The following is a 23,061-nucleotide window of genomic DNA, read 5'->3' as shown; positions in this document are numbered from 1 at the left end:
GGCTGTGCAGGCATCCCTTTGCTCAATTTGAACACTCGCAAAAGGCTTGAACGTGCTTGCAAAGTGCTTGCCTGTGCTGCTGGTGCTGCTGCAACGGAGCATCTTTTCTCACCAGTGGTACGACTGGGGCTACCACTCCTAGCTTCACTCAGCGGGAATATGACACTCTTTGTTTGTTTGTTTATTTACTTACTTACTTACTTGTTTGATTTGTACCCCACGTTTTTACCCAAAAAATGGCACTCAAGGAGGCTTACAGGCACTGTTAAAATTGATTAAAATAATTCATTAAAATGCAATAAAAATTTGACAGTTGCAGAATAAACAAAAATACAAAAAGTGGCACCCAACATAACAGACTCACTTGCAGGTCGAAGGCCTTCTTGAATAAGGCCTTCTTTGCCTGCTAGTGGAAGGACACACATTTCTACCAGAGGAAAGGCCGTCAGAATATATCATCTTATATGATAGGCTTTAATCTTGCATGCAAATCATGCATCCAAGTTGTAAAATGGGCTATAAATGCAATAAAAAAATAAAATACCTATGATTGGGTGTGGGTGGGTTATGAACACAATGAAAAGGGGATTGTCAGAGACACTCTTGCCTGAGGTGCCATGTGATCTTGGGTCAGTCTGGACAGCACAGCCACCCTCTCTGCCATGGCCAACATGCTCCCTGGACAACGACCCACAGAAAATAAAGATATTGCTGGGCAGAGGGTTTGGGACTGGACATGAAGAGTGTACACTTTTAACTTCCATTTCAGAAAATGTATAATGGTTAGAGAATTTTTATCCTGCTCCTCAGTGGATCTCCGCCCTCAGGCTTGCAATCTGAAAAGACATGACCCACAAGGAAAATAGGATGGGAAGAGAAGAGGGAAAAATTAAGTACATATGAACATAAGACGAGCTATGCTAGATCAGACCCAGGGTCCATCTAGTCCAGCATTCCGTTCATACAATGGCCAACCAGCTGTCGACCAGGAACCCACAAGCAGGACATGACTGCAACAGCACCCTCCCACCCATGTTCCCCAGCAACTGGTGTGCATAGGCATGCTGCCTCTGATACTGGAGGTAGCACATAGCCATCAGGACTAGTAGCCATTGATAGTCTTTTCCTCCAGGAATTTGTCCAACCCCCTTTTAAAGCCATCGAAATTGGTGGCCATCCAACACCTTGTGGTAGCAAGCTCCATAGTTTAACTATGCACTGTGTGAAGGAGTCCTTCCTTTGATCTGTACTGAAAGTAGTCTTTCAGCAGAGCTGATGGGATGTCCTTGCTTCCCCTCTGACTTCCCTCTGTATTTTTACTTCCCCCCCACCGTGTAAAAATTCACAGGGGCAAAAAAAAAAAAAAAAAAAAGCTTGAAAGCAAGCTAGGTTTGTCTGTTTTACCCTTCCGTAGTGACTTTCCACCAAATACTTGCAGAAAACGACTGATTTTTTCCCACCACCACCACCGCTGAATTTGGCTGTGCTGCAGTAGCAGGCATGTCGCCTTCAAGGTGGGCGGTTTTTTTTTTCAAAGTATCTCCTGTATTCCCCCACAGTTGCCCAGCCCTGCTCTGTATAGTGGTCTGTACTGGAATGGTGGCATGCATTGGGGTGATGCAAGTAGTATAAGAAACAGAAATAGGTGTGAATCAGTGGGAGAGGGCAGCTGGGTTGAAGAGACATCGGATGAGTTGACCTCGGTGTGTCCATTGAGGAACATCGCCCTCCCATGGTATGCAGCTCATTTTCTCAAAGTGCAGCTCGCCTGATAACAGCACTTGGCCTTTCTTGACATACGCTGTCTCAGTCATTCACAGAACAATGTAGAGGAGACTAATATTATCCCCATATTACAGATCGGGGGAGCAGACTGAGGTTGAGAAATGCTAATATTTATTTCATTTACACCCCACCATCCTTCCAAGGAGCTCAGGGCAGCATATATGCCCTAACCCTCCATTTTATCTCTGTGAAGTAGCTTAGGCTGAGAGAGAGAGGGAGAGAGTAACTGGCTCAAAATCACACAGTGAGCTTCTTTGATAGTGGGGATTTAAACTCAGGTATTCCTGGGACTAGTCCAGTGCTGTACACCACCCTCAATGTTGGTGGTTCCTGAAACATGCCTTAGGGTGGCCTTCTCTGACCAGATGCTCTCCAGATGTGTTGGACTACAACTCCCACAATCTCCAGCCAGCATGGCCAATGGGAATTGCAGGCCATTGCAACTGAAGGTCACCAGGTTGGTGAAGGCTGCTTTAAACCAGTGCAATGCTTTTTACCCAGAAGTAAGTCTCAGTTAATTCAATGGGAGTTGCATGTTTCAGATTGCAGCCTTAGCCACCCTGTAATCTATCCCAAATGCTAAGGTGTCACAAATATCTTCTATTAAACTAACAACAACAACAACAGCAACAACAACAACCAGGTCCAAAGATCTTGTAGCCAAATTCTTAGAAAGCTTTTTGTTTGTTTCCTGAACTTTGTTGTGTGTTACATGTTAAAGTTTTGCAAAAGCTATTAAAAAAAAAACACCCCCCAAAAAACTTCAAATAGATGGCAGTTCATTTCGGCCATGATATCACTCTAGAATTGAAGCATTATAGAAAAGCTAAACAATGCCAAATGGATTTGGCCGAGATCAAAAGCCAAATCTATTTGTTCGCTTTCATCTTCAGTGTTCCATTTCCTAGGAGTCTGACCTTAGTCAAACATCTATTAAAGTTAGCTTTTTGATCTCTCTCCTCCAACCCCCCTGCCTTTTCAAAAAAAAAAAGGGGGGGGGAGTCAATCTTGAAAAATTTTCTTCCAAAGACAATCACGCTATTGTGTTTTTAATGTTCCACCAGCATCTAAGTAAATAGGATTCTCCAGTATACGTGATAGAACACTGGTTAAATGGGACAATCATTTTTGTGTCTGAGACAAGAATCAAAAGGAAGCATTCTTCAGAGGCTGTTAACTGGAACAAGACATTCCCCCTTAGGTCACTGGAAACCTGTTAGCTGGTCAATCTACTGCCTGTTTTGGTCCTTTGATAAAGAAAAAAGAAAAATAAAGAAGCAAGAAAATGCTTTGTAATTTGATAACAGGTAGCTGCTCACTTCTAATATGGTTTCCTCTTCATCAGTCAAAGCTGACTGGGGCTTAATCAGGAAAAAGGTTCATTTACTACTAAATTATGAGACCTGTAGTCAGGTTTCAACATCTCTGGGGAGACACTACTACTAACTCTTTGTTCTTTCCCAATAAAATCATGGCTGGTGCTGTTGTTGCTGTTTTTAAATCATCTCTACATTTTTATTTACCCCTTTTTAGTATTGTCTATCTTTTCTATAGTATGCTTTGAATATGAAATCTTAGCAGTGTACTAAGCTCTATATTTTTACGTTTAAAAAAAGTTAACCTTTTCTTCTTCTTCTTCTCTTTTCTTCTTCTTCTCTTTCTTCTTCTTCTCTTTCTTCTTCCTATTATTATATTTTATAATATTTATTATATATTATAATATTATTATAATATTTTATTAGTAGACTGCTTTTGGGCCTAGAGTCACAAACAAAAATACATACTTTATAATGCACTCATGAAAATAAAGCAACAAAAGATGAAACCATATTGTATACGCTGAGCAGTGTGCCAGTTAATAATCATACCGGTTTCAAATATCCAGTACCTTTATTAAAACAAAAACAAATAACAGTCCCATAAAGAGAGCTGATATGTCATGGACCTTTGGCCTCTAGTCTGTTCTTGAGGACACGAAACACTTTCTAACTTGGAACTTCCTACTGCAATGATGATGTGATGGCATCCCTCTTTTCAAATCCTTCTTCACAACTCACCTATCCCATTTAGCATAACCCAGTGGTGGGGAACCTGAGGCCTTCCAGATGTTGCTGAACTCCAACTCCCATATGACCCAGCCATCACGGCCAATGGTCAGGGATGATGGGAGATTTGGTCCAACAACATCTGGAGGACTTACAGGTGAAAACTCCCTGGAAAAGACCCTGATGCTGGGAAAGATTGAAGGCAAAAGGAGAAGGGGACGGCAGATGATGAGATGGCTAGATAGCATCACCGATGCAATGAATATGAACTTGAACACACTCCGGGAGAGAGCGGAGGACAGGAAGGCCTGGCGTGCTATGGTCCATGGGGTCACGAAGAGTCGGACACGACTTAACGACTGAACAACAACAGCAACCACTGGCTTAACCACTTAGTCCAGAGGTGCACAACCTGCAGCCTGGGGACTGCATATGCCCCCCCAAAGGCCTTTTTCCCACTCCCTAAGGGTACCCTGACCCCATCACTACTGCAAAATTCCCCATGCCCTCTGCTCTCCGCTCCCTCCCCCCAAAAGTTTTATAACACTCTTTTCCTGTCTCTGTTAGCCACGAAGGAAGAGTGATGCATATCAGTGGCTGGAGAGCAGGCTCTCTACTCTCTTCCCCAGAGATCAGGGGCAACACATGCATTGTGCAGCTCAACCCCTGAGCTAGCATCATATGCAGCTCTTGGAGCCAAAAAGGCTGTGCACCCCTTCTTTGCTGCACATCCCCAGTGGAAATGCAGCCCAGGCATGAACAACTGAACATGCTCATGTTCCCTTCTTGTCACCCATCTCTCTCCATTTCTTTCTGCCTTCCATCTCTTCCTTTGTCTCTCCCTCTCTTGAAATTTAGATTTAAGCTCCTTGCAGTAGAGACCTTTGGTTTTGTCATGCTACCTCACTGATCACCGTATTTATTTATTTAGACACATTTAATTGATCAGCTAAAACCCTTATTGTGAATTGACTAAAATTTCTCTAATTGGGTGATAGACCTAAAAATAAATACATGTGCCGCCAGGAAGTTTTTCTGCACAAACCCTATTGACATACATAGGAGCTGTGAATGAGCCCAAAGGACACCTTCATTTCTTTATTACTATTGATATCTTTTTTAAAATTGTAAAACTAAAATTAAAAAAAAAACCCTTTTCCCTCCCTCTCACTGAATCAGTTCCACTGAGGCTATGGGTGCTGTTTTCCAGAAATTGCTTTGTTTTGAGTCATCTCCATAAAATCTATGGGACTACTCAGTGAAAGCATCAGAGGCTATCAACCATAGACCAGAACCCCTTGTCTCTAAAAAGATGAAAAGATTGGAATGGCTTATCTCCCATCTGGAAGGTCCTGAGCTGATTTAGAATGTTTATAACCCTTCAGTGTAGGGTACTATCAGAAATAATCCTTCATAGAATTTAGAGTTGTTGTGTTCATGTTTGAAAGAGGGATACAAATTGCATAATGTTAAGACTAGTAAAATTAAATATTAGCCCAAGGATGTCCTACATGCTCTATGAAAATGCCTTTCTTGCCCTGAAATTAAATGCAGAATTCATCAGCAGTCCTGCATTCTGATTTTGCAACTTTGAAATATGAGACTAGGCTGCAACTGCAAAATAGGATATAATCTGATGTCATCATCGGAAAGATTCTTCCACGAATGGCTCTGTGTAACTAGAACCCTAAATCCAAACTGTAAAATAAGAGTGTGATTTACTCTCATTTGACACATGGGAAATCCTAGCCACAACTTTTTGGTTTTATTTATTGGAAGAGCTCAAAATCCGCTTCTGATATGCATGTAACATGAAGGTATAAGTTGATCTATGTGTTGGTGGGGTCAGCCTGAAGCTTCTGTAAATCAAACCCCATTGCAAATCTTCCAGGATGTGCTGTACTTTGTAGAAAATGGGGCTGGGTTTTAAAATTGCCTTGTAAGAGGAGGGATCTCATACATGCATGCAGTGGCGCCTTCAGGACAAGACTTTGGGATAGGGATCCCGGGACCCAGTGGAGGCTGGTGACTCCAAAGTCAGTGGGGCAGGACATCCACTGCGGGTTTTAGTCAGAACCAGTCAGAACTCTAAAGGAGCCATCTGAGCTGCTGAACCTATTTGGGGGGTAGGGTTCAGCACCTTGGAGAGCTCCTTTAGAGTTCTGACTGGTTCTGATGAAACCCAGAGCAGATTCACCGCCCCGCTGACATTGGAGACACCAGCCTTCATGGCCTGTGGGACCCACTCAGCAGAGTAATATATAGGCCCCAAACTAAGCAGAGCCGGTTTGCTACATTCTGAAGCAAGCAAAGTGCTACAGTTCACTGTCTAAATAGGACCCCACACACACACCAGTATCATCTAAAGATGGGGCTCCTTGTCAGACTATTAAGTTCAGATACTCAGATTGCCTAAGTGCACCACTGTATGAATGCTTCCCCACTGAAATGATTCCTACTCATTCAAATTCATGAAGGTTAAGGCTGTGAATGGCTACCAGTCCTGGTGGCTCTGTGCTATCTCCAGTATCAGAGGCAGGATGCCTATTTATTTATTTATTTATTTATTTATTTATTGCATTTATACCCCGCCTTTCTCCCTCTCGCAAGGAACTCAAGGCGGCTTACATTATCCTCCTCCTCACCGTTGTATCCTCACAACAACAACCCTGTGAGGTGGGTTGGGCTGAGAGTCTGTGACTGGCCCAAAGTCACCCAGTGAGCTTCCATGGCCAAGTGGGGACTAGAACCCGGATCTCCCGGCTCCCAGTCCGTCACTCTCACCACTACACTACACTGCCTATGTGCACCAGTTGCTGGGGAACATGGGCAGGAGGGTGCTGTTGCACTCATGTCTGACTTGTGGTTTCCCGTGGGCAGCTGGTTGGACACTGCGTGAACAGAATGCTGGACTAGCTGGACCCTTGGTCTGATCCAGCAAGGCTCTTCTTATCTCCTTAAATGGTTCCTGCTTTGCTTTTGTTTCTCGGAGAGCAACGCTGTGGCCCGTAGATGGCTAAAATTAGTTTGTTGATACAGATCAGCAGAGCTGCACGCATTTTTGTACCCCCCTCGGGGACTGTCATAATAAGTGCCTGCTTTTCAAAACTTACGATCTCTCGACTTCTTCTAGATCTCACATGCTGTTCGTGTTGTCAACATTTTATCTCCTTCTTTCTCCAGAGGCATCCCCCTTTTAATAACATTATTATTTTACTGATTTAACTTGATTTATTGTGGTACAGTTGACACACACAGTTAGGAATGCACAGTCATTTTCTCCAGGTTCAAAGGCCAGGTTCTTGCAACCACCCTGTGAGATACGATAAGGCTATGCTGGCTGGGGATGATAGGAGTTGTAGTCCAATGCCTCTGGAGGGTGCTATGCTGGAGAAGGCTAGGCTAAAGTGAGAGAGAATTAGGAAACCTGAGTTTCCCCACTCTAAATCCATCACTCTAACCCAGGGCTAGGCAACCTGGTGTCCTCTGGATATTTTGAATGACAGCTCCCACAATCCCTGATCATTGGCCATGCTGACTGGGGCTGATGGAAGTTGTAGCCCCAAACATCTGGAGGATACCAGCTTGCCTAACCCTGCTCTAACCAGTACCCCACACATACCCCATGTCTACTGAGAAGTAAATCCCACTATCTTCAATGGGTTTTGCTGCAATGTAAATTTGCATAGGATTGCAGCCTCTGCTTCTTAGTTTGACTGTGATGTAAGTTCCAAGAGTAACGTGTTTCTGTGTTCAGTAATGCCTTTTAATAAGTGGTTGCTTCTAAAATATATATAAAATGCTATAGGATATGGAACACTGCTGATTTTCTGGAAAGCCAGTCTACCAGTCCCCCTCCCTCTCTCCCTCCCTCTCTTTGTCCACCGACCTCTTGCTTTCCTTCCTCCTCTGCCTTTTTACATTTATCTTTGTGATCCTGAGCACCAGAAGGGTCAGAGAGTCAACTATACATAAGATAAAGGTCGCTGGAGTGGAGCTCACTAAAAGTATTAAGTATTACAATCCTGACAAATCATTCCCATAGCCTAGACTCTAAAAGGAACGGAAAATGTCATGAAATCAATCAACCATCATAAGCAGGCCTCGGAGAAGAAAGGAAGGGGAAAATCCAATCTAACCCAGCCTTTTCCTTTTTAACTCTGATTTTGTTGTTTCCTTTCAATCATTTAACTTAGAAAAAGTTTTTTTTCTCTTCAGAATACGACACCGACACATCTAGTTTACACTCTGTCTGTAGTTAATAACATTATTATTTTACTGATTTAACTTGATTTATTGTGGTACAGTTGACATACACAGTTAGGAATGCACAGTCATTTTCTCCAGGGTCAAAGGCCATTTCAAATTGATCTTCTCCAAAGAGGCAAGGACAAAATCTTACACCTTGTGGCCCTTCAGAGGGCCCTGATCAGTGCTGGGACATTATTGTTGGCTGCTTTTTTCTCTTTTGTTTTTGCTGGCCTCAGCCTGACATCCACCGCCACGCTACCCTCGTGTGTTCTGTCCAAGGTACTGAAACCGCACCTGCCATCTTAGGCATACACATGCAACAGAATGAGGGCCAAAACAGAGGTTAGTTTAAATCGCTATCTAGCAGCTACGGGGCATTTTGCCCTTCATTGTCACTCTACAGTTGGTGCAGGGGCCCTAATCCAGATCAGGACCCTAACTTGGGCCTTGGGGAGGGGGCTTTTAAGATATGGATCTTGTCCCCTGTGCCTATTCTAGAGTAAAAATGGGGAGCGGGGGACTTAGCTGCTAGATACAGATTTAAAGGTGGTAAGCAAATGAAGGCCGCAAGTGATGGGAGGGAGGTCACTTTTAATGCTCCTCATTTTTATTTTTAAAAGCCCTCCCTGCAAGCAAAAAGCCAGCACATGAGGCTGGACTTGAACATCAAGTTTTGTACTTGCAGAAATTCTTTCATGTAGGGTAGCAATACAAATTGTGAGTGCCCCCCCCCCCCGACACACACATGGTACAGGCCATTTTATCATCCCCAGGCCACCTCATGTCTGTTTCATTCTGATGCTTTTGTAGACTAGGCCTCAGGCATCTAACTAGTTCTGAGCTAAATATCTGAAAGACTGAAGGTTCATCCTAAATTTTGCTTTGGGGGGTTGGTGGGGTGGGGTGAGGTGGAGGGTTCAGCAACAGAGAGCATTCTCTTTTGTGTTTGGGGGCTTCAGTTGTAATTGGGGCAGGCTTACTGGAGCTCTTCAAAATTCTGTTGGGCTGGTGGCCACCATTTCCCAGAATGCCCTGTTCCAGGAGCCATTTTCATGGGCAAGAATGTTGGTCAGCACAAAAAATGTCAGCTGTCATTCCCTGTCAATGGCCAGTACCTAACACTGGGGCACTTAACCCACTAAGGGTTATCAGTGAGACGTCCATGAGGCAAGACACTTCAGGCTGCCTTGGAACTATAGCAGGCTCTTCCAGGTCCTCGTTTGTACTGGGGTTCTCCATGGGTCCTACCGCTCTTCCTCAGAGAAGGTTTGGGTTTTGGGCGGGATCCTGACACTCTCCCCGCAAATACCCCTTTAAACAGGGCATTCTGGAAAGTATAAAATGGTGTCCACTGGCTTTAAAGAGCTCTGAAGAGCTCCAGTAACTTTCTCCTGTCCTCTCTGAGAATACCCTCTGAATGTAACCACGACCACCCCATTTTCTGGTGAATGGGACCGTGAAATGGGGGGTATTTTATCTGGCCCTAAGGACCTGAACTGTTTGCTTGCTACTGCTGTCAACATGTCAATACCAGGATTTACCCAGGGTAATATAGGCCTTCCCCTACCACCATGCAATGGCTTCTCCCCAGGTTTCCATCGTGAGCAGGAAAGGACATATGTGAACATATTAATGAACCACCCAGGGAACTTTGGCTATTGGGAAGTATAAAAATTAGATAAATAAACAAACAAATAAACAAACACATTCTTAATGCAGATGTGAAGATGTACTCACATCAAAATACTGCTTGTTCACAGAGCCTTATGGCAAGCGATGTGTCCGGATCAAGCCATTTCTAGTTAGACTAATATTTGAAGGCTGAGGCCAAAGCAAAAGAAGTTGTTTTATTTACAGCAGAGGTAGAGAGGGTGTGGCCCTCCAGTTGTTGTTGGACTACAACTGCCATCAGCCCTAACCAGCATAGCCAATGATGAGAGATGATGGGAGTTGCAGTCAAAAAAAGGCCACACATTCCCCATCCATGACTTACAGTATGTGCATTTATTTATTTATTTCTATCACTTTTCAGAATGTGTTAGACCTTCTTTGAGTCTTTAGCATACAGCTGGTTGCAAAGTTTAAATCAATACCGTCTCCATATATCCCTGTCAAAAATGTATTACTGCCCCTTGGTCCCAGTCTTGTAGAACGTAGGACCTATGGTGAACATATGATGCTCTCTCTCACCTTCAAGATTCCCCCTATTTCTATCAAAACCTCTCCCCTCCGTTGAAGTGAATGGAGAAGCCAACCACACAGGAACTCTGAGTGCGCTTCAGATCAGAATGCCAGACTCGTTTAATATTAATTAGCGCATGTGTATACTCCAAGGTTGAGGAACCCTTTTCAGACTGAGGATTTCATTCCTTTGTGGCTAACCTTCTGAGGCCTGTGTGCCAACAGTGGGTAGACCTCCAATAAAATGGGCGTGGTCAAATCAAAAAGAGGGCGGGAAAAAATAAAGAGGGCAGGGCAATCTCTCTTTCTCTCTCTCTCCCATACACCCAAACACATTCATCCATATTCATCCACCCAAACACATTCAAACACATTCAACACATCCATCCACATCTACACATGACATAACCCACATATCCATTCTTATACATAACACACACAAGAAAAACTCATTCATTCCCTTACCCATCCACCTGCATGCACACACATTCACACCAACACAGAGACCCAGGTTCAGCATCTCTTTTAGCCATGAAGCTCAGTGGATGATCTTGGGACAACTATCTCTCAGCCTCAGGACCGACGCCTGATTCCAGTGGCCCCTCAGCATAGCACTGCCAAAGGCTCCCCTACACTCCTTCCCCCCCCCACTGCCAAGGCAGAGCACCCCACCTGCCCCCAGTCCCAAAGCCTCCCACTCACTGCTAAAGCCCTCTGCCAACCCCCAGCCCTGAAGCCACCCACCCACCAAAGTCCACCACCTGCGAAAGCCAGAGTCACTCAGCCCCCAAAGCCACCTGCCCAGCAAAGTACCCGCTCCCCAAACACCACCCTGCCAACCACCAACCACCCTTAGCCCTGAGGACATTTCCCAGAAAGAATTGTAGAGCAGCCCAAGCTGTAATTAAGCTAGAAAACAATCTCAAAAGCTCAACATCAGAAATGCTCCAAAACAGAAGCTGTTGTGGAGCTGACTTTTCCCTCTCCTCTTTTTCAGTATGGTATCAAGCATTAACATTTCATACTGCCAGATGTTTCATTGTTCTTCCCTTTAGAACATCACGCTTGACCCACGCCAGCTTTGAATGCCAACTTCACACGCAGCTGATACGAACACCACAAATGACACATTTAGACGTGGAAACAATAGCAGAGCCAAACAGATTATTTCTGTATATTTTCTCCCACCCCCGCCCCCACTTTGGAATGTTGTTCATTAAAAGTGGTGGTCTGTTAATTTAATTAAATGTTTTGTTTTGATATGACAGACTGTACGGCAGCACTGTGGCTTGCCATTCAATTTTAATTAATTGCATACCTCAAGATTGGATTACTCGTAGCTCCTCTTTGGTTAATTTACTCATTCACAGTTCTGACAGAAAAGTGCTCCAACTAATGCAGAGGAAAGGGGTACCATCGAGCCAGTTCCTGAACTGGGAGGGAAATCAGTTACTTTAGTTAGGGAGCAGTGCTAAATTCATGTATCTTCAACCAGTGGTGGAGTGGTAAATGTTGCAGGGCAGCTGCTCATCATGATGGTCCTCATAGCCACGCCCCCAGTGAGAGTCCAAAAATACAGGCAGCTGTGTTGAGCCATATCGACAAACCAGTTCATCTCCACTAGGAGCAGGTCTTTTGTAAAGCGAATGGATCTTAATGACCCATTCAAGACCAAGCCACCCCAGAATACTTTGCATGACAACATGGAACAATACATTGCTCTTGGGAACATTCATTTCCCCCCAGGTACTCTGAGGATTGCAGCTAAGCTCAGAGGGAACAGGGTAGTCTTGGATAGGGGGGCAGATGACATCAGTGTCCCTGCTAATTATCAAGTATTGGCAGGAAAAGGCTATCAATGGCTACTAGTCCAGAAGGCTCCATGCTACCGCCAGTATCAGAGGCACTATGTCTGTGTACACCAGTTGTTGCAGAACATGAGTGGGAGAGTGGTGATGCACTTGTATCCTGCTTGTGGGTTCCCAGTCGACAGCTGGCTGGCTACTGTGTAAACAGAATGCTGGACTAGATGGACCCTTGGGCTGATCCAGCAGGGCTCTTCTGATGTTCTTATCCCTGCAAACTACACCACTCTTGTCTAGGGATGTCGGAGAATTTCTCCATGAATCTCCGGAAGGCCGAATGCCAACGCATTCGGCCCCCTGAAATGGGTGGAGAAATGGTCCGCCACCCCCCGGGATGGGACTTACCTTTGTCGAATGTCCCTGGCGGCGGCGGCTCCAGGCAGCGGTTTGGCGGTCTTCCGACCGGCCGCCACCGCCGCCATTTCCAAGTAAAACAACAACAACACCAACAACAAACGTGATAGGCTACGTAAAGATTTACATAGCCTATCACGGCTAGATTTTCAAAAAACACCGTGATAGGCTACGTAAACATTTACGTAGCCTATCACGGCTGACTGCAGGGACGCAAACGGCGGTGGCTACGGCCGCCGCCGTTTGCGTCCCGGCAGGAGACGAGATTCGCGGCCGGAGGGACGGGGTGCCTCCCCCCCGGCCAGAATTTCGGTGGGGAGGGATGGGGCGCCTCCCACCCTGCCCAGAATTTCGGGGGGAGGGACAGAGCACCTCCCCCCCACCACAAAGCAAGCTGCGGGACCAGGTAAGGGACTTTCGTCCATCCCTACTCTTGTCCAAGTCCAAAGAACTGCTGCAGGGCATGTAAATGCCTCCCTAGGCTATCTGATGCCGTTCTCTTTGGCTGCTGGCTTTGTATGCTGCTGAAATGATGGTTATTGGTGTTGGACAGCTGCTGTTGATCATTTTCTGGCCATTTGTGACCCCCAGCTGTGATTTTAATTGTGCACACGCACGCACGCATGCATGCACGCACACACCACACACAGTTATGGGGCTTAGGAAAAAAGCCCCCATTAATGCCAACTAGACCCATTCCCACTGTAAACAAAAAAAATAAAGAAATAAAAAGAAATATGTAGTTATTAGCTACTTCTTTAAAGTAATGTGTAGTTTGACACTGAGACCCACCTTTAAGCCCAATGTTTAAACATGGGACCACATTTAGTCTTTGACAGTGCACGTAAACCACCCAGAAAACTTATCTGAAAATAAGAGAACATCTCAAGGGCCATAGGATTGCTCATAACCCACACCCCAAGGTTGGAGACTGTGCTCCAATCTTGGAAGGGGGAGGTCGGAGATCCATCCCCATCCCCTTTGTAGCCAGTGTGGAAAAAGCCATGCCAGGTGCCTCTCCGACGTTGGAAACGTGACCTCAGAGAGGGGGAAAAGGAGCGTTCTGATGGGCAGGGAGGGGAGTATACTGGAAAGGCCAGGAAACAAGCTATCCTGAGCCTCCTTCCCTCCCCCTCTGATTCACCTTCGCTAAATGGGCTAAAAAGGCGGTCTAGCAAAAATACTGGAGATTGGAGGATGGGGAGATGAAGATTGCCTCCGCTGCTCCCCCTGCCCTGTTGGCTTCAGCCCAACAGGGCACAGGAAACTCAGAAGGCTCCAAGTTCAGGGGCTTCTGGGCAACAAGGGTGCAATTGATAGGATTGTGCCTTAAATTAATTAATCTTTGTTTCTCCTCTTCTCTCTGTATGTGTCTGTCTCTGTTCTCCCATTGTGTTCTTCTCTGTCACTGTCTTTCTTGTTCTGGAAAGAAAGAAAGAAAGAAAGAAAGAAAGAAAGAAAGAAAGAAAGAAAGAAAGAAAAAGAAAGAAAGAAAGGTCATAGTTTAAGTTGGGTTCCAATCCATTTGCTGAACGTTTGTAAGTGCTGGTGAACATTCGTAAGCACTGGCCAATCAGTTAAAGACCAGTAATTTGATAGATAAACATTATCCTATTCTAACGAATGCACTTGGGTAGAGGTCCACAAAAGTTTGCTTAGCTTATTGGCAAACATTATTTGTGGTTGTCAACAATCCCCTTCCATCCATGCTCTAACATGTACAGAGGGGTTGGGAGAGAGGCAAGAGATTCTCATTCCTGCCGGGATGCAGATGGTAAGAAGTGGTGGTGATGACGTCTTTCCTACTGCTTAGCATGGAATCCTACTGTTTCATACCTACTTGAAAACCACAGTGGGAATGAGTTCTTTGGGGTAGGGACCTATGTGGTGCTGGGTGTTGTGCTCACCAGAGGTCTGGGGAAACTCTCCCCTGGCAATCTGGCAACTGGATTTGTGAATGCCTGCAGTTGTGGGTGGTTCACACATGGAAGTCAGTCAAAACAACAGACACAAGCAAAACATACATAAAAGGATTTTTGGACAGTTTACTACCCCATGACAAATTCCAATGAATCCCAGGATAGTAAAATGTCCCAAAACAAACCCATGTGTGCAGAACAAAACCATATGTCAGAAGAAGTATTCTTAAGTCTCCTTTCATGGATTAGTTTTTGTTTGAAAAACCTTATGGGATATCCCCCATCCTATCCTTTCCATTGGCACACTAGTGGCAAAAATCAATAGATTGCCTGGGCTATGTTAAGTCCCAGTTTCTTTTTTGTTTACAGAAAGGAACTGTAAATGGTAAGGGGTTTAAATGTGGGGATGATGTTCATTATTGTGCGGGTGACAGTGGTCCGCAACCTGGTGTCCTCCTCCAGATGGTATGGACTGCAACTCCGATCAGCCCCATCCAGCATAGCCAATGGCCAGAAATCCTGAGAGTCCAAACTATCTGGGGTGGGGCACCAGGTTGGAGAAGCTGTCCTAGAAGGACTATGTTATAGGCATTCCTCTGTGTAAAGTCTGCAATGCCAAATGCATCCGGGAGAGGATTTTGCTTCAGTATCATTCTTGGAGGTAGTGACTTAGTGTGTGAAGGAGCTGTGCAAGATTAAACCCCAACAGACAAAATTTCTATCATTTCTTAAAAAATATATATATATATATATATACACACACACATATACATATATATACATATATATATATATATATATATATACACATACATACACACACACACACACATTAGGGATGTACGAATCCCTTACCTGGCTCCGTGCAGGGGCATCCGCGGTTGGGGGGGAGGCGCTCCATCCTTCCCCCCAGAATCCTCGACGGGGGGGAGGTGCTCTGTCCCTCCCCCCGGAATCCTGCCCAGCTGGCTCCGCTCCGCAGCCAAGCCGCGGAGCCGCCAGCTGGCTCCGGCCGCCCGCAGCCAGACATCCGGCCACTGGACAGCCCTGCAGGGACACAAATGGCGGCTGTCGTAGCTGCCGCCATTTGTGTCCCTGTAGTGAGCCGTGATAGGCTACGTAAATATTTACGTAGCCTATCACGGCCGGGGGAAAAACCTGTTATAGTGGTTACACCAGTGTGGTATGCTGGTTAGAGTGTTGTACTGGGACTCAGGAGATCTGGATTCTAGTTCCCACTCAGACATGAAGCTCACTGGGTGACTTTGGGCCAGTCACTGACTCTCAGACTAACCTGCATAAGAACATAAGAAAAGTAATGCTGGGTCAGACCAAGGGTCCATCTAGTTGAGCATTCTGTTCATACAGTGGCCAACCAGCTGCCCATGGGAAACCCACAAGCAGGGCATGAGTGCAACAGCACCCTCCCACCCATGTTCCCCAGCAACTGGTGAACATAGGCATACTGCCTCTGATACTAGAGGTAGCATATAGCCATCAGGACTAGTAGCCATTGATAGTCTTATCTTTTATTTATTTATTTATTAAATTTATTAATCGCCCATCTGACTGGTCACCCAGCCACTCTGGGCGATGTACAACCCACCATAAAACAATTTAAAACAATAAAATTTTACCATAAATTTTTTTTTAAAAAAAATACCCTAACCCACCCCAAATGCCTGCCTGAACAACCACGTTTTTAATGCACGACAGAAGCTCATTAAAGAGGGGGCATGATGGAGTTCCCTAGGGAGGGAGTTCCACAGAGTGGGGGCCACCACAGAGAAGGCCCTCTCCCTCGTCCCCACCAGTCTAGCTGTCCTGGCTGATGGGACAGAGAGAAGGCCATCCGAGGCTGATCTTGTTAAGCGGCCTGTCTGGTGTTGCTGGAGGCGCTCCTTAAGATAGGCTGGGCCGGAACCATATAGGGTTTTAAAGGTCAAAACCAACACCTTGAATTTGGCCCGGAAAACAACTGGTAACCAGTGCAACTCCTTCAGCACTGGAGTGATGTGATCTCGCCGGCGGCTGCCTTTAATCAGGCGAGCCGCCGCGTTCTGTACCAGCTGCAGCTTCCGAACCGTCTTCAAGGGTAACCCCACATAGAGCGCATTACAGTAGTCTAAACGAGAGGAGACCAGGGCATGTACTACCGATGGGAGCAGATGGTCAGGAAGGAAGGGGCGCAGCCGCCGTATCAGATGGAGTTGATACAGCGCTGTCCGGCTCACAGCTGACACCTGAGCCTCCATGGACAGCTGGGAGTCCAAAATGACCCCCAGGCTGCGGACCTGGTCTTTCAAGGGTAGCCGTACCCCATTCAACACCAGGTCAACATCCCCCAGCCTCCTCTTGTCTCCCACCAAAAGTACCTTGGTCTTGTCAGGGTTCAGCTTCAGCTTATTCCTCTTCCATGTATTCCTTATTCCTTATTCCATGATCTTCCATGTATCCTACCTCACAGGATTGGTGTGAGGATGAAATGAAGAGGAGGAGGATCATGTACACCACCTTGGTCTCCTTGGAGAACAGTCAGGATAGAAATATAATAAGTAGGGTCCCTACACCATGCTACCCTCATCCCTGGCATCTCTCTCTTTAAACAACAACACCCAATATACAAAAGTGCAACTAAGCACTGTTTTCTCACTAGCCACTTAGAAGTTGCCAGATGATGGAAAATTATGGTACCAATGGGTTGTATCCATTGTTAGTCCTACTTAAAGTAGACTCACTGAAATTAATGGGACTCATGGTAGACTAACACTGGTACAACCCATAGTCTTTGGGTTTGTGCCCTGATGGGGAAAAATAACTCCCCAGAGTCATTTGTCCAAAGCTTTGGCCCAATCTTCCCGAATGTGATGCTGTCCAGATGTGTTGGACAAGAACAAGTCCCATTATCCCCACCCAGCATGGCCCTGCTGGCTGGGGATGAGTGGAATTGTAGTCCAACACACCTTGAGGGCACCAGGCTGGGGAAAGCTGCCTTCATCCAGCCAGGCTCTTCTAGTTCTAAATAGCGTCTGTCTTATTTCTTCTGTCAGTTAATATCCTTCTGTTCTGTTCCTTTCCCCTCACAACCTAAATCTGTTTGGACTGATCTTATTACTTTGCAATTATCCAATTGAAGTCAGTTTACATCCCCACTTATTAATTTGTCTAATTGAAAACTGATATGCTACCTAGTCCTGTCTAAAGCCTCTTTTCAGTTGCTAATATTGAGGGGTGATGGGTGCTTTTCTTTGTATTCTTGGGAAACTATAATATTGTGCCAATAAAAACATAATATATAAAATGCAGAATTACGGCCAAGTTTGCTGGTGACAGAAGAGATAGAGTCTTTTCTGCTGTGGTACCTAGATTGTAGAATGGTCCCCTGGGGAGACCCCCCTGGTGTTAACGCTTGCCTTTTGACCAGCAGTTAAGAGTTATTTTATTTTAACAGGCGTTTGACTCCTGTTTGACTAATATTCAAACCTTTATGACCTGCTGATGGCGCTATTTTTTTGCTGCTCTCTTTGTTATGATACTTAATCATTTTTATTCTTTTTTATTTTTATGATTGGTTTTGCCTAAATGGCAATATTATTTCTGCTTTATTTGATATTTTTAAAAGTGGGACATCAGTCAGTTAAAAACAAACGAATGCATTCCAAGAACATAATTATATTTTAATAATATTGTACCAATATTATTATTAATATATTTATTTATTTATTTATTTATTTATTTATTTATTTCATTTCTATACTGCCCAATAGCCAAAGCTCTCTGGGCGGTTCACAAAAACTAAAACCAAACAACACACAATAAAACAATTTAAAATATATAGAACATTAAAACCACAATATAACAATACAACCACAATAAAACCTAGCAGCAGTACAGGAGTTTAAAATACAGATTTAAAACAGCAAAGATAAAAATTTAGAAAGCTAAAATGCCTGGGAAAATAAAAAGGTCTTCACCTGGCGCCGAAAGGAGTACAATGTAGGCGCCAGGCGAACCTCACTAGGGAGCTCATTCCAGAGCCGGGGTGCCACAACAGAAAAAGCCCTCCTCCTAGTAGCCACCCACCTCACTTCCTTTGGCAGGGGCTCACGGAGAAGGGCCACTGATGATGATCTTAAGGTCCGGGTAGGCACATATGGGAGGAGGCGATCCTTCAGGTAACCTGGCCCCAAGCCGTTAAGGGCTTTGAATGTTAACACCAGCACTTTGAATCGGGCCCGGAAATGGACTGGCAGCCAGTGCAGCTGGAAAAGTACTGGCGTAATATGAGCTCGCAGGCCAGTCCCTGTTAACAATCTTGCTGCCCTATTTTGGATAATAATATGAGAAAATAATTTTTAAAAAAACTTTAAAAACTTAGGGCACTTGTTGCTTATAGTGCTCCTATCATGCAATGTGCTAAGTGCATTATTCCAAGTGGATGAAAGGTCTTTATATAAACATAGTAAATACTAATAAATAAATGTGTGTGCATGCGGGGGATGGTTAGTGAAATCCAGTTGTCCCACCCACATTCTAATTTTAGATAAATCATGCCCCGATAGCCTTCTAAAAATTGTAGGGATGTACGAAAGTCACTTACCTTTTTGAAGGGTGACATTCGCGGTGGGGGGGAGGTGCTCCGTCCTTCCCCCCGAAATTCTCTCCGGCTGGCTCCACTCTGCGGAGATTCTGCGGAGCCGCTGGCTAGGGCTCCTGGCCACAGCCAGACATCCGGCCGCTGGGCAGCCTGCAGGGACGCAAATGGCGGCTGCTGTAGCCGCTGCCATTTGCGTCCCTGTATTTTGGCATGATAGGCTACGTAAATATTTACGTAGCCTATCACGGCAAAAAAACAACAACAGCGAACGCAAATTTACGTAGCCTATTATGGCAAAAAAAAAGGAACGCAAATGGCGGCCACTACGCCATTTGCACCCTTCTCTTTTGCCATAACAGCCTATGTAAATATTTACGTAGGCTATCACAGCCAAAAAAAAAGGGAGCACAAATGGTGGCCGTCGTAGCTGCCACCATTTGCATTCCCTTTTTTTTTGCCGTGATAGTCCGCGTAAGTATTTACGTAGCCTATCACAGCTTCTGCAGGGATGCAAATGGCGTCCCTGCGTTAGCCGTGATAGGCTACGTAAGATGAAGCGAATGGCAGCTGCAGACACGGCCACCATTCACAAGTCAGCGCGAACAGCAGCAGGTGTCCCGTTTCACATGCCTTTCGCGGGGCGGGAGGCCGGGGGGGCTTCGTTTGGCCACGGATTTCGGGGGGCCGAATGCACTGGCATTCAGCCTCACCGAGATCCGTGGCGGAATTCTCTGACATCCCTAAAAAATAGGGAAATTACGGTGGACCACCATAACAGCAAAGGGTGTGAGCTTCTTTTTGCTATCCCCTGCAATTCAGGACTCCCCAAGCTTTTTGGACCGGTGGGGACATTTGGAATTTTGAGAGAGTGTTGTGGGTGCTTTCAGAAAATGGCTGCCATGGTGGAGCTGGCCCATTCATAAAATGGCTGCCATGGTGGGCATTGGCAGTCATAAAACAGTCATTTCCCAGAAGGCAATCTGTTACGACTAAGTACAAGGCAGAGGTGGAATCTGAGCTTCAACAGGCAAAACCACAGAACCCAAATAAAGATCATACTGGAAGGCAACCCTTTGCTTTGCAGCATGCTATCCTCCTAATATTTTCTTTTAAACAATTAAAGAAATTGTATGAAATAAAACAAAAATCAGGAGGGGCGCGAGCTTAGCGGGAATCAAGAAAGGTGTCTGCAGGCACTTCGGAGACCGCAGGGTTAATCATTACACTGGTATTCCAAACATAGAGTCAGCTTTTCTCTGGTGGGCCCCCTTCCCTGTCAATGGGCCCTTGTGGGCTTACCTAGTTACAGATGTGGTGTGCAGCTGGGTCTAGCCAAACTTTTACTTTCCTGCAGTGGTCCATAGGGCAACGCTCCAGAGGTGGGAAAATAAAAGGGTGGCTGGATAGGATTGGTTGGCACTGCTCAGAGTGCCAAGCCAGAAAAAAACAAATTTGGGAGGGTCCAGGGGGGCCCTGGCAGCTGCCCAGTTGCTGACAGCGGCTGTGCCCAGGTGAATCCACTCCTTTCTGCCATTGTGCTGAAAACAATCATAGACAAGCTGATGGGACAGCATGCAGTATTTGGTCATTTTGTTTAATGTAATTCCTCTCTCTATTTTTGTGGCTAGGTTTAACAGCAGCTGCCATGGCTGAAGCGATGAAATTGCAGAAGATGAAGCTTATGGCCATGAATAGCCTCCATGGAAGCGGGAGTCAGAATGGGACTGAATCAGAGAACGAGGAGCTAAACTCCAATGCAGGTAAAGCACGTCTTAAACACGAGTTTCTTGAGTGGTGTAGAGACACATTTCTGCCCCTTACTGTTCACTCATGGGAAAAGAGAAACCCTTCCATTGTCACCATGTTGCTATTTTGGGTTGTAAACAGCCCAGAATAGCCCTTTTACAAGAGAGTCACACATGGAAAAGCAGAGCTGAAGGGGGCAACTCGCCTTTCCACCTTTGTCTTAGTGCAGTTGCAGTATGACTCATACTGCATTCCAGAAATAATAATAATAATAATAATAATAATAATAATAATAATAATAATAAATGATAACGTTTTGGAAGCCATCCATAATTGTCAGGAAAAGTCTACACACAATAGAGGATTTTTCTTTTTCTTTTTTTGGCAACAGAAAAGTCTTTGTTACGCTAACAGTTCTTTTAAGAATAATGTCGATCACACCTTTTTGATTTTGGCAAACGGCAACCAAAATACTCAGCCTTGGGGAAAATGACTGTGTATAAGACTGTGTTCACATGGTAATCATAATAATTAGCATGCATATTGTGCATTTCAAGCATTTCATGTTTATTCAAGTGTTGGCATTATTCACGTTTATCATCCCGGTGATCCTTTGGGCAGCCCTCTAAGGTAGGCCGCTATTGTTGTCCCCACTTTGCAGATGGGGTGCTGAGGTTCAAGGGAACATATATTTATTATTTAGGCATATATCCCACCTGCCTTCAAGGCAGTGTACCTGGGGCTATTGGGCAGTTTCCCATCCAGGCATTGGCCAGAACCAGACCTGCTTAGCATTAACAAAGTTGCTACGCAATATATCTTCTGACCACAGTCCTGGGTTAATGTTGGGTTGCCATAGGGCCCTCTCGGGAGTTTGTGGTTGGCTTTGCATGGCTGAATCAGAGACTTCCCAGCTGATATACTAGGCCACTATGTTACACCAGCTGATAGTATTTTTGAAGTACAGCAGTTGTTTACTGGTCTTCTTCACTTGCAAAGGCAATCTGTGCAAACATAGTACATTATGTAGGAAAACTGTTCATGAACTGCGCTGTGTCAGACTGCATTACTGAAAACATAGAAGATTATTTTATTTATTTATTTATTTATTTATTTATTATTCACTTATTCAGTGTATGAGTCATCCTATAGCAGAAGCTCTCGGGGATAGGATGTACAGATTCCCCACCATCTGTTCCGGTGGGGAATCCGTGGCGGGGGGAGGCAATCCATTCTTCCCTCCCGGAATCCTCCAGAGCAGTTCCGCTCTGCTCGGATTCTGGAGGGGGGGACTGGCTTGGGGGCGCTTACCTTCCCTCCTGCCAGCCAGCGCCGTTCGCCTCCTCCCTGTCCCTGCCAATTTCCAAGACTTAAAAAAAAAAAAAAGACGATCGGGATGATGTGCCCACAGACTTATACGCAAATAGAGTCATGAATCTTGCATATAAGTCTATGTGTCCATAGGCTTATACGCAAGATTCACAGCTCTATTTTGCATATAAGTTTATAGGCACATCCTGCTGATCACATGTGCCTATAGACTTATATGCAAAATAGAGCGGTGAATCTTGCATTTTCTGTGTGTAGAGATCTTTAATATATGGGAGAGCATTTGTTGTTGTTGTTGTTGTTCAGTCCATAATACAATAAATGCTTCCCCGCTACACACCCTGTGATGTGGTACATTTTAGGAATAGTTATACCATGTGAAGAGCTATTTTGTACAGGGAATGACTTCAGAGGTTAAACTGGATGCCTTAAAAGAGGAAGTTCCAAGGAGGTGTATCAGCCAGGTGAAACTCTGAAAGTATATGTGTTTGTTTAAAAGTCTTAGACTTTGCCCTTCCTCTAAAGGAACACAGAATGATTTACAATCCTAATAAAACAAGGTCTGGTAAGAGGACAATAAAATCCTATGGTCACAATGGGCAGAATCCAACAGGACGCTTACGTCCTGCTGCTTCTGTTGTACAAGCGGTGGGTCCCGCCAATTCCATTGCACAAGCAGGACCCATCACTTGTGCAACAGAGATTTAACACTTCCCAGAGGAAGCCCTGAAGCAAGTGGAAATGCTTGTTTCTCAATAGAGACAGTTCAGAGGAGCTCCCTTATGTGACCTCCGCCAGTCTGCCCCCTTCCAGAAACGAGCATTTTCGCTTGTTTCTGGTTGTTCCAGAAGTGTTAAATCTTCCTTCCACAAGCAGCGGGTCCTGCTTATGGGTAGGAATTGGCGGGATATAAGGGAATCAGTGGAAGCATAAGCACCTCATTGGATTCCACCCAACAAAACAATTTAAAATACAGCAGTAATCATCTA

General features: G+C 45.0%; 1 protein-coding gene across 2 annotated transcripts in view; it reads left to right on the top strand.

Moving 5' to 3' along the window:
* The window catches only part of DACH2 (dachshund family transcription factor 2), a 502,690-nt gene that overhangs the window by 321,138 nt on the left and 158,491 nt on the right, over positions 1 to 23,061 (top strand). For both annotated transcript variants that reach the window (XM_084814013.1, XM_084814012.1), the window contains one exon: positions 20,626 to 20,757. In XM_084814013.1, coding sequence (XP_084670139.1) covers positions 20,626 to 20,757 — 132 coding nt within the window. The remainder of the gene's footprint in view (positions 1 to 20,625; positions 20,758 to 23,061) is intronic.

Source organism: Heloderma suspectum, chromosome 9 (assembly GCF_057233095.1).
Source record: "Heloderma suspectum isolate Gila_16-S chromosome 9, 16-S_ref, whole genome shotgun sequence".
Taxonomy (NCBI): Eukaryota; Metazoa; Chordata; class Lepidosauria; order Squamata; family Helodermatidae; genus Heloderma; species Heloderma suspectum.
Note: the sequence above shows the minus strand (reverse complement) of the source record. Positions and strands in the feature narration are given on the sequence as shown.